General features: G+C 41.1%; 1 protein-coding gene across 3 annotated transcripts in view; it reads right to left on the bottom strand.

Annotated features, from left to right (window-relative positions):
* Positions 1-12,085, bottom strand: part of Uap1 (UDP-N-acetylglucosamine pyrophosphorylase 1) — a 41,589-nt gene that overhangs the window by 17,194 nt on the left and 12,310 nt on the right. For all 3 annotated transcript variants that reach the window (XM_028864343.2, XM_028864345.2, XM_037211283.1), the window contains exons 3-4: positions 3,309-3,513; positions 737-912 (exon numbers count right to left, since the gene is read on the bottom strand). In XM_028864343.2, the coding sequence (XP_028720176.1) occupies positions 737-912; positions 3,309-3,513 (381 nt within the window). The remainder of the gene's footprint in view (positions 1-736; positions 913-3,308; positions 3,514-12,085) is intronic.

Raw genomic sequence — 12,085 nt, 5'->3', positions numbered from 1 at the left:
CCAAGTACAGACTCATACAGACGCAGGGCTCACAGTTGAGCTCACACTCCAGGTCACTGTGTGTGGTGTATAAACAGTACACTGTCCTGTTCCAATAAATGCCATCAACAGACTGCAATGTGCACATACTGACTTCATGTATACAACCCAGTGATCCTACTCCAAGTGTATTCTGCATTGTACTCTCTTAATGTATCAAGAGTTCTCTGTGCTATTTAAAGTCTCTAAGCAATTATCTCTACACGATTTAAACTGAAGTCATTTGTAAACTATCATTTAGCCTCTTGCCATTTGGATGTTTTGTTTTATTTTTCAATGCTGGCATGTGAACCCAGAACCTTGTGCACACAAGGCGAGCAATCTAGCACTGACTCACATCTTCACCCAAGCCTCCTGCTTACTAAATAGTGATGCTTTCCAGTTTTCACTACAGTACAAACTGTGCCAAGGACACACACACACACACACACACACACACACACACACACACACACACAGAGGAAGAGAATGGATATGCAGAAAGCTGCTCAGGGGCAGATAGTCACAAGAAGTGTAAAAATGGGTCCATCCATTTCATCAATGGGACATTTTCAACTTTTTAAATCACTGTCAATTTGAAGGGGGGGGGTGATATTTTTTAACAGCCAAATCAACACATTCAAAAGAAAACCAAAAGTTAATAATCTGTCCCATTACTAATAAAATAAGTCACCATTAAATACAGATGATCACAAACCTGGAGCCATAGAGACCTTGTTCTTCTCTTCCAAGATAATTTTCCCCTCAAAAGTCATAGCAGGCAGCATTCCCTGCTGAAAGAAGACCACGTTCTCCTTTTTCAAGCCAAAGTACTTGTGCTTCGTGAAGAACTCCTTGGTCGATTCCATCGTTCTGCCGCTGGTCATTATATACCTAGCAGAAGAAAAGCCAGTTTTCTAAGCCATGACACTGCATAAGTTAGGGCAAAAGAGTGTGATCTACTTCTAGGCTATGGAGAATTTGTGAGAGCGCCTGCTTCCTTATTTGACTCACTTCATCTTGTTTCTGGCTAAGACACATTAATTAGCTGTTGTGTTTCTTCCAGAAATTCTATCAATCCTTATGACAAAATCAGCCTCTAACAATATCAAACATGCTTCCAGAAGCAGAGAAGCAGTATCTAGAGGCATATGTAGGCATTTAGAACTCTGTGAAAGTGTATGCTAAAATTACAAGTTTTATTCTAAATAGAGGACAAAAGAGGACAGTGATACTACAGGCTAATGTTCTCCTACAGTTCTTACTAAAATCTGAAACAGACCCTGGACTCTGATCACCACCCAGTTATAATCACAGAAGTAAAATTATACATCTGATTGCCACAAAACTTGAATTCAGGGTCTCAAGAGATGGCTCAACAGCTAAGACCACTGTCTGCTCTTCAGAGGACATTGTTCACTTCTCAGTATACACATGGTGGCTCACATTGTCTCTAACTCCAGTTCTAGGAATCGAGTGCCTCTTCCTGTATCCCTGGGCATTGGGCACACATAAGGGTACTTAGACATATATGCAGGCAAAACACTTATATACATTAAAAAATTAAAAGAAATATTTTAACTGAATTTATGATAGAGTGGCATAGGGAAAAAAGCCTATCTAAAACTACAATTAGAAACTATAGTAGTTCAGGACCTAATTAGAATATAAACTACATAAAAGTTGGGATTTTTGTTTCGGTTACTGATCAATACTAAGTGCTTAGAAACAGTAACCCAATTAGTAATTATTGAATAAGTAAGATGATGAAGAAGGGGGCTGGAGAGATGACTCACAGGTTAAGAGCACTTGCTCTTACAGAAGACTCAAGTTTGGTTCCCAGCACTCACTTGGTAGTTAACCACTATAACTCATTTCCAGAGGACCTGAGGCCTTCTGGCCTCTGCAAGTGTGTAGCGCATAGACATACAAAAAGGCAAAACACCCATACATAAAACTAAGCAGGTCTGTTAAACCAATCGTTCTGGGAAGTTTGACCTTTGTAATAAGCCGGGCTGCAATTCTTTGTTTTAGACAAATATAAAAGGTGAGAAACTGCTCTGTATAAGAACAGAAATGGAACACTGTAAAAAGAGGAAAGAGAGAAAGAAAAAATCCACCAAGTAGAAACCAGGGTTATAAATAACATGCTTGGCTGCAGAGAACACAGATGTCCCTCAAAACCGCCACAGGAATCAAGATGAAGGGATGGAGTTCACAGCATCCCAATACTTGAGAAGAACTTGAACATCTTGGAAAATTATTCCAAAAACCATGTCTTCAAAGGGTTCAGAGAGCTGCAGAGCAGCTGGATTCAGACCTGAAACCCGCCCCCGCTCCTCCCGGGCCGGAGTGGTAGTGGTGGAGGATCTTCCAAAGGGGAATTAGGGTAAGCAGCTGCTTTGTCCTGACAGTCTTTTCTGATGCTGGTACAGGCTAGGCAATCTGCACTAGCACCAGACACTGTTGCTGGGAGACAGAAAAACCAACAGTTTCGTTGGTCATATGGGACTGAAGTCATGAGATCAGGGCCCTGAGGGATGTCAAATGCACAGCTGCTTCCCACTCAAAACATACTACCCTCCAAAACTGCTCTGAGAAAGTGAAAGGCTGAACAGAAGTGCTTGTCATGGTGCTTAGGAGGAAGTGACCAAGACAGAGGCCCTGCATACTGCACACTAGTAGAGGTGTGACCCACAGCAGAGAAATCAAAGTAGCTTTCATCTCTGGGGTGTGCATGGAAGAGGTGGGGAAGGGGAGTAGGAACCAGATGATCTGTACTTACGGACCTGAAAAAGCCTAACGGGCACCCAGAACAGACCCATACCATCTTATCATGAAATTTCAGACACTATACAGAAGCAGCCCCAAAAGCTTGAAAGAGGAAACAAAGAAAATGATTAGGGATCACGGCAATGCCAGAAACAATAAAGCAACACCTTCAGATTTCGGGAAACTGGTTTTCAATCGGAAAGCCAAGACCATACAGGCTATCCATCTCCATCAGTAGGACATCTCTGAACTGAGGGTTTACTGGGTACTGGAAGGAATTTGTAGGTGCTCAGTGAGGGGTGTAAAAATTAAAGAATATATATGTGTGTGTGTGTGTGTGTGTGTGTGTGTGTGTGTACTGCCTCGTACAGCCACTGAGGTCATATAGATAGCTATAACATACACAGAGAATTACACTTCCAAAGAAGACCACTGGTAACAGGAAGTGTGTCTCCTTGTAAGTTCATATATGTTTTGAATGTTATAAAACAGATGTTTCAACATGAGACTTGGCTTACCATGGGATGACGCACTTGTTGCCAAACTGTTTTTCAGCTAACTGCTGGAGCTTCAGAATACGTTCTGCTTGAATCTGAAAAAGCGTCTTGTGGGATGGCAAGCCAACATCATACATGCCCTTGGGATACGCAACTCCAAGTCTTGTCCCCTGCCCACCAGCTAGAAGAAGAACTGCTACTTTGTTCTGAGAAATCTGGGCAAGTCCTGGAAAAGAAAATACTTGTATCACAAAACTTCCATTAATTCAACATACAGAATTAAGTTTAGGCAACCCATTCAAATACCAAAAACTACAGAGGCTTCAATAAAATATTAAAATTAAGATATTTTTCTAGAGCTGGATCTCAGCTGTTCAGCGCTGTTCTTCTAGAAGACCCAAGTTCAGTTCCCAGGTAGCTCACAACTGCCCTGTAACTCCAACTCCAAGGGGATTCCAATGCCTCTGGTGCGCGCGCGCGCACACACACACACACACACACACACACACACACACACACACACACACAAATAATCTTAAAATAAATTTTTTAATCAAAAGAAAAAATTGTGTTTGTACTAAGCATGTATACTGTTTTCTTCCCTAAGCAGCACTGTGACAACTAGTCATGTGCACAGCATTGCCGTGGGATGTTCTGTATGTCCTGTGGGAGCCCGTTCTCGGGTTCCTCGTGGCTTTACCCAGTAGGTCCACATAGAGGATGATTAGGACCACGGGCCTGAGTGCAGGTGTCTGAGATGGTCTGCACTTGGCTGTGCTGGGGGATGGTCTGTATGTCAAGTTGCTCTGATTGGTCAATGAATAAAACCTGATTGGCCATGGCTAGGCAGGAAGTATAGGCAGGACTAACAGAGAGGAGAAATAAAAGAACAGGAAGGCAGAAGGAGACGGCCCGCAGCCGCTGCCAGGACAAGGAAGATGTAAAGTACCAGTAAGACACATGAGCCACGTGGCAAAGTATAGATTTGTAGAAATGGATTAATTTAAGATATAAGAATAGTTAGCAAGAAGCCTGCCAGGGCCATACAGTTTGTAAGCAAAATAAGTCTCTGTGTTTACTTGGTTGGGTCTGAGCGGCTGTGGGACTGGTGGGTGAGAGAGATTTGTCTTGACTGTGGGCCAGGCAGGAAAACTCTAGCTACACAGCATGTACACTACACTGGACATTATGAATACTCCAGAAGTTATTTACAATAAGGGGAAGGACATATGTATGTTATATGCAAACACAGCATCATTTTATATAAGGGACATAAACATTCACAGATTTTGGGATGGGAGTGAGGAACGGCTAGAATGAACCACCCCACAATACCAATGGATGATTATATCATTGTTTTCAAATCCATAGGTAGCATGAATTTTATCTAATTTGCTAACTTTATACTTTATGTATTTTGTATATTAGGTTTTCACAAAGATAATATACTAGGTATGATAAGAATTTAAACACTAATACCTCTATAAAACCAGAGTCCCCTCCAGTTCTGAGTGCACAATTTTTCTTTAATAACTACAGTCCAAGGACCTCCCCTCCTTCAGCAGCCACGAGCTAATTTTTTAAATTATTCAAAGCATATTATGTTTCCATAACTTTCACCCTTAAAGTACCCTTAGCTAGCTAAGATTTAATTTTCTTTTTTGCTTGCCTAAACAAGATAATTTCTGTTATTATTTCTATATAATTTAATTGTACCTTATAAGAAGCTGAAATTAAGGAGACTAAATGGGGTAACTTAAGTGGGGAAAGTTCATCAACAGCCTCACGTCTGATTAGGTCAGTCTTTGTGACAGATCAGAACTGGAGACGGAGAACTGCAGTCTGGACCTCCAGGTGTCCAGAATCAGACCTACTTCTGAACACCTTTTGCGCACACACATCTCAGACCAAGGCTTCGTTCTTTTTGCACTATGTATTCTCCACACTCGGTATACATTTTGAGTTGCCTTCCTGTTAATGTGTCTTTTTCCACTCTTCCTAATCTTTTCATTTTCACTTTTAGTCTGAAAGAACATTACTTCCCTCAGCTACTTCACTCCAAAGCCCCCTTGGGCCCCCAGGCAGCTCCACCTTTAACACCAGCTCACCCGATGCCATCAACACCACTTTTAACTGGTTTCAGCTGCAACCAGTTATCAAAATGTCCCCAGGAAGTTCTTCCACCTTGACCATGTCCCCAGGAAGTTCTTCCGCCTTGACCATGTCCCCAGGAAGTTCTTCCGCCTTGACCATGTCCCCAGGAAGTTCTTCCGCCTTGACCATGTCCCCAGGAAGTTCTTCCGCCTTGACCATGTCCCTAAACTCCTGCTTTGTTCCAGTTCCCAGGTGTTTCAGCTTTAGTGTTTCTACAATTAACAGCCCACGGTAACATCATCCTTTACTCAAGTAATCAGCATGTGTTTCCTAGACCCGGCTTGTCACTCTTTTTTTTTTTTTTTTAATTTTTATTTTATGTGCATTGATGTTTTGCCATGGGTGCCTGGTCCCCTGGAACTGGAGTAACAGACAGATGTGAGCTGCCATGTGGGTGCTGGGAATTGAACCCAGGTCCTCTAGAAGAGCAGTCAAGTGCTCTTAACCACTGGGCCATCTCTCCAGCCCCTGTCACTCTTCAGTTCTTTCCACCTGCGGGTGTGTACCCAGTCTGGTCATCACAGGAGAGACAACGGGGATTGTGACCACCAGTTGCACATTCCAGATTAAAATATTTTTATGTGCATCTTGCCTCCATTTAACAACCACTATTATAATATAATGATATATGATTATAGATATAATATAATCCATATATTGTAATTTAATAAAAAGGTTTTCTATGGATGAGAGATGACTCAGTGGTGAGAGAATTTGCTCTGTATGCAGAAGGGCCTGAATTCAAATCTCTAGCATGCACATTAAAAGCTAGGAATGACTTCACGCCTGTAACCCCAGCACTGGAGGAGACAGATGGATCCCAAAAGCTCACTGGCCAACCAGCCTACCCAGCCAGCCTACCTAGCAGAAAAGGTGAACTTCATAAAGGGACCCTCTCTCAAGGCAATAAGGTGGAGAGCATTATCAGAAAATGCTTGGATGGCCTGGCCTGTGCATGTGCATGCATGGGTTCAGACACTCACATACTTATGTGCATTCACTACACACATATAAAATATACTTGCACAAAGGGTTTCTGTATTCTTCATGCTCTTGAGTCTAGCCTTTGAGTGGACAGAGAAAAATGGAAGGAGAAAAAGCAGTCTATGGAGAAAACCAAGACCAGGACAGTTCCAAATCAAAAGCATTCATGTAGTTGTTCACAGAATCCAATGGGGAGTGAGTGCCTTGGCTGAAGGGAACAGCTTTTCCAGCCTCGTAACTACAGTAATGCTTCAGTGCTTATCACAAGTATGTAGTACTAAAAATACTATCTTTCTTATAATGACAGAGAAAATACTGCTGGAAATTAAGTAGTCAAATAAAATTCAGTGATTTCTTCTAGGTATAAAGCAATGATACATTATTTCAAACTATATGGCAACAGCATATATTTCATATGGGCAGCATTTGAAAAAACTAACTGACCATAAATGTACTTGGCCAAGTAACAGGAAACTACAAATTTTTCATATCTTAAAGCAGGCTGTGCATGGTGCTTCACACTTGTAATCCCAGCACTTGGACACTGAAACAGGAGTTCAAGACCAGCTTAGTCACCACAGCAAAACCTTGTTTCAAAAAATTTTTAAATATATTATATTACATATGTCCTCAAGATTCTTTGGAAATATGAAAAGTCTGAAAAAAATCACATCCCTTTACTCTCTTTTTCACATCTTCCTAATACGAACCAACAATTAGACTTTCTTACAGGAAGGATTTTAACACAGACAGAAAAAAATTATTAAGAGTGTAAGACAGTTCCAAGTCTGGAGAACATCTCTCTTTGGAGATCCATGCACTGTGAGCCCAGGAAACCTGACCACTCTTCTTGACAACATTACAAGAAACAGGGTTTACTCTGGTTTGTTAAAGGTCAAACACTTCCTGCATAACTTCCTGGTTGGACTAGTTCCTCTCCAGTGCTCTAACTTGGACAGGTGCCTAAAACAAGGTCTCACCGGTACTTCTGAATCAGAGCACAGCAGAACTACCATTTACATTCTGAGCACTCCGGGAGAAGCCAAGGGCTATCAACAGGCGATTCAACCAGTGGAAACAAAGGAAAATTACCCAAGACAGTAGTCAGAAATAATGCTGAAACACAAGGGGCTTGGCTTGGCTTGGCTTTTCTGAGACAAGGTCTTCACACAGCTCATGCTGGCCTCAAACTCCCTTTTACAGTCAAAAATGGACTTGAACTATTCATCCCCCTGCCTCCACATCCATGCACTAGGACTACAGGCATATATAGTCATCACATTAATGTTACAACTGAACTGCTTCCCAAGGTGCTCTAAGCACAAAAAGTAGACTAATCAAGGACACTCGATCTGAACTCATTTTATAAACTAAGGCATTACCATGCATTTCACCAGGCACTAAACAAAGGCACTGTGATTAGTGTGGGTTGAGAGACCATATGTTTGGCATTGGATACATATTTAAAATCATATATTGAACTCTGATGATAAAAGCAATATATTTGGGGTTTGCTTTAAAATATAGCAAAGAAAAAAGGGAATAAAAGGGAGGAAACAAAAATCAAAAAATACTAATTTTTAGTCAAAGTAACATATGTAGGTATTCACTATTATTTGTCTCAAAATATGTTAATATACTTCAACTATTTCATAATCAGTCTATATAAAGTTCTACAAAAAGATATCCTATGTGTACATGTAAAAGAAAATACTATAAGAGATTACTGTGGTTACTTTTCTCTGGATTATGGAATGGCAGAAATTTGTATTTTTTCCTTTGACAGTTTAGTATTTTCTAATTTCTGTAAGATAAGTATGTACTACTTTTAAAATAAAACAAATCTATTACAACATTACTATACTAGATTTAAGAAAAATTAGGAGACAGTGTTATGAATACATTTCTTCTCCACAAGACAGTTACCTTTCTACCACCCTTTAATATAAAGTGAAGAGACCGGTACTGGGATGCAGCAAGGTCCTAGCATCCATTTCCAGCGCCACTCTAATGCCTAGGAAATAGCCACATGGCAAGAAAAGGGGCAACACTGAATAGTTGTTAGTATAGTAGTGGGAGATTCACCTGTATTTAATTAAATATGCATTTTAAATAAAGGATATTTCATATTAATCAGTCATATTTTCCCAGTTTATCTTTACTAAAATGGCATTCTTCTCAAAGCTTCTAATTGCTTCTCTTTCAAGATCTCAACAGTTCCCAGCAGCTCTATGTTACACTATGTATGTGTAGCCAGAAACCTTTGAAACTCAAATTAAACTAAGAGCTCTCTTCAACAAGGAGATTACATATTAACTCCTAAGAGATGATTGTCTACCCTTGGTTTCAAATGTTCAATATCATTTCAATAAACCAACATTTTGAAACTACTATAAAATACTTTTTCCATCATCATGAAGAAGACAAAATTGTCCTTGAGACATTATGAGATTCTTCAGAGGATATACAACACAGTGCTCTAGTCTTCACAACAGCAATCTCTTCCCTCTGATTAGTAACTGCAGAACTCTCTTTTGCTACGAGTGGCCAAACACACAGCAATTTCTGGCTAAGTGAGAAGGATACAAAGTCAGTTACGAATCTCCACCCTGCTGTTAAGCCACAAATAAATACTGTTCCCGGATACAGAGCCAAGGAAGTTTGCTCTGCTCCCTCTTGGGCCATACATGGTTCTAACAACTGTGGATTATACTTTAAATTAAAAACCATAAATGTGGATTAGTTCTACGCACTTTATAAAAAGCTAAAGAAGACTCAAACTGAAGGATGCCCTGATGTTGCTTGTGGCCATTATGTAAGATTCCTGAAGTGTCAATGCTAAGGCTCCACCCTCCTCAAGTGCTAAGGAAAACACGGTGGGCAGCTGGGATAGGAGAGAAGCCCATGTCACTTCTGGCCTGGAGGAGCCGAGTTGACTCTGAAATCCGAGAGGAGGGCAGTTAGTGATTCCTAAGCCAGGGTAAGTCGGGGCAGCACCCAAACTCCCCACTCGCTCCTTAGTGGCCCTGCCCAATTCTCGATAAGAGGCTAGGTTAGGCAGGCCTGAACATTTCAGATCTGAAAGGCATTCCCAAGCTGCTCTTTTTAACCTCTGAATCTTTTTTAATAAAGTCTCCTAGAATGATTAAATACACAGAACAGAAGGAAGTCTAACTACTAGGAGAGATGTGAAAGGTTAGAGACCTGCCTAGTTAGAATCTGCTTCCTCTTCTCTAAATCAAACAGCTCTCCTAGACTGAACTCCCTGGGACTTCAGAACACAGTTTAAAATCAATACATCTGTCAGCCTAGAGGGAGACAGAGGTACAGTGAATGCCAACGATGCCAGTTACCTTCCTTTTCGAGGAGTCAAAGGCAAAACTAGCCACCGATATACAACTGTAGCTATGACATTATTCTACGGAATATTCCGTAGCTATGACATCTACGGAAGCAAACACGGGGCTGGAGAGATGGCTCAGCGGTTAAGAGCACTGACTGTTCTTCCAGAGGTCCTGAGTTCAATTCCCAGCAACCACATGGCAACTCACAACTGTATGTGACTCCAGTTCCAAAGGATCCAGTACCCTCACACAGACATACACTGACATACATGAAGGCAAAAACACCAATGCATATAAAATAAAAGCAAGTGACTTATTTTTAAAAAGTAAACATGTATACAACTAGGTAATATAAGAAAATAAAAATCTGATATAGTTACAGGTAATTTCTGATATTTGATATTCAATTCTATAATAAAATAGATTAGTCTCATTTGTTCATTCAGTTAAGAAAATGAGGCAGAGATTTAATAAGAAGTATAGACACTCAAAGGTTGTGTTGGTCTGTTGTGGAATAGACTATTTGCTTAACTATGTGAAGACGTGCTGCATGTTTATGCTGCATTTGTTTAACTATGTAAAGATATGTTGCTTTTGTTTATGCTGCATTTGTTTAACTATGTAAAGATGTGTTGCTGTTTCACCTTGCCTGCCTAAGGCACCTGATTAGCCTAATAAAAAGCTGAGTGGCCAGACAGTAGAGGGATAAGCAGGGCTGGTGGGCAGAGAGAGTAATTAGGAGGAGGAATCTAGGCTAGAGGAAGAACAGAGGAGGAGAAAGAGGAGGAGCAGCCAGGGGGGTGCCAGCCAGACAGGGAGGAAGCAAGAAAATAAGGCATACAGAATGAAAGACAGGTAAGAAGCCCCGAGGCAAAAGATAGATGAAGAGAAACAGGTTAATTTAAATTTAAAAAGCTAGCCAGAAACAAGCCAAAACTGAGGCCGAGCATTCATAACTAGTAAGTCTCTGTGCCCTGATTTGGGGGCTGGGAGCTGAGCAAACCTGCCACACTGGTCTGTCTTCACTGTCAGTCTGACTGGTCTAGAATCACCTAGGAGACTGGTGCATTTCTGGGTACATCTGGAAGGTATTTCCAGAGAAGATTAAATACAGGGAAAGAAGTCTCACTGAGCAGGAGGAGGACACTGTCCTATGTGTGGAGCCCAACAGAATAAAAGGGGAAGAAGGAACCGGTGCAGCACAGGCCTGCTTCTCTCCTTGTTTCCAGGTCAGCCATGACGTGAACTGCTCTGCTCCCATAAGCCTCCCGATCAGGATGGAGGGAACTCTCTGAAACTGTCACCCAAAACATACAGTTCTTCCTCTAAACTGACTTGTCTGGTGTTTCATCAGAGTTATGCAAAAGTAACTAATGCATGGGCCTAGGGTATGATAGTTAGCAAACTTCTTATTACAGAAGAGTACTAGATTACAAAAACAAAGCTTTCAACTCTACCAAAAAGCTACAGTTGAGATAGTCTGCCATTCTCAAAAGTATAAATTAGTACTAGACATGAGAATAAATTATAGTATATGTTTTGAACAAGACACCTTTGGAAAAATTCAACACACAATATTGATCAATGTATAACTGAGAATTTTCCTCCTATATGATGTCTGACATACATGACAATCAGGACATGGGCTATTCTTCAAAAATGTATGACACAATGAGGAAGACAAACGCAAACAGCTATTATTAAAGGTGGAACCAAACGCAAGCATAAACAACTAAGTCCAACATGGTACAAGGAAGAAAGCATTGAAAATAGCAAGTATGTGGATCTTAAAGAATGAGTAAGGCAGCTGGAGTGATGGCTCAGCGGTTTAGAGCATGGATTGCGCTTACAGAGGTCCTGAGCTCAATTCCTAGCACCTACATAATAACTCCCAACCATCTGAAACTTCAGTCTCAGGGGGTCTGACGCCCGTCTCTAGCCTCTGAAGGTACTGCACACAAGTAGTGTACAGGCACACATGAAGGCAAAACACTCATAAATATAAAATAAAAACAAAGAAAACAATTTTAAAGAATGAGTGCAAGACTTGGGCCTGTAACTCCAGCTACTCAGGAGGTTGAGGCAGAAGGGCTTCGAGTTCAAAGCCTTCCTGGCCTTCAGAGTGAGTTTAAACCCTGTCTAGAGGTGTAGCTCGGTGGCAGAGTCTTTCCCCAGCATGCGGAAGGCCCTGGGTTCAATCTCTAGTACCCTACAAATGAAACAGAGTCCACAGCAGCAGAACCACTGCCTGCACAACTCCATGACCTTCAAGGTGACCCACTAGGCAAAGAAAAGCACAGGCCAGACCAAGCTAAC

Source organism: Peromyscus leucopus, chromosome 15 (genome assembly GCF_004664715.2).
Source record: "Peromyscus leucopus breed LL Stock chromosome 15, UCI_PerLeu_2.1, whole genome shotgun sequence".
NCBI classification, from domain to species: Eukaryota; Metazoa; Chordata; class Mammalia; order Rodentia; family Cricetidae; genus Peromyscus; species Peromyscus leucopus.
This window is presented reverse-complemented; position numbering and strand designations above follow the sequence as displayed.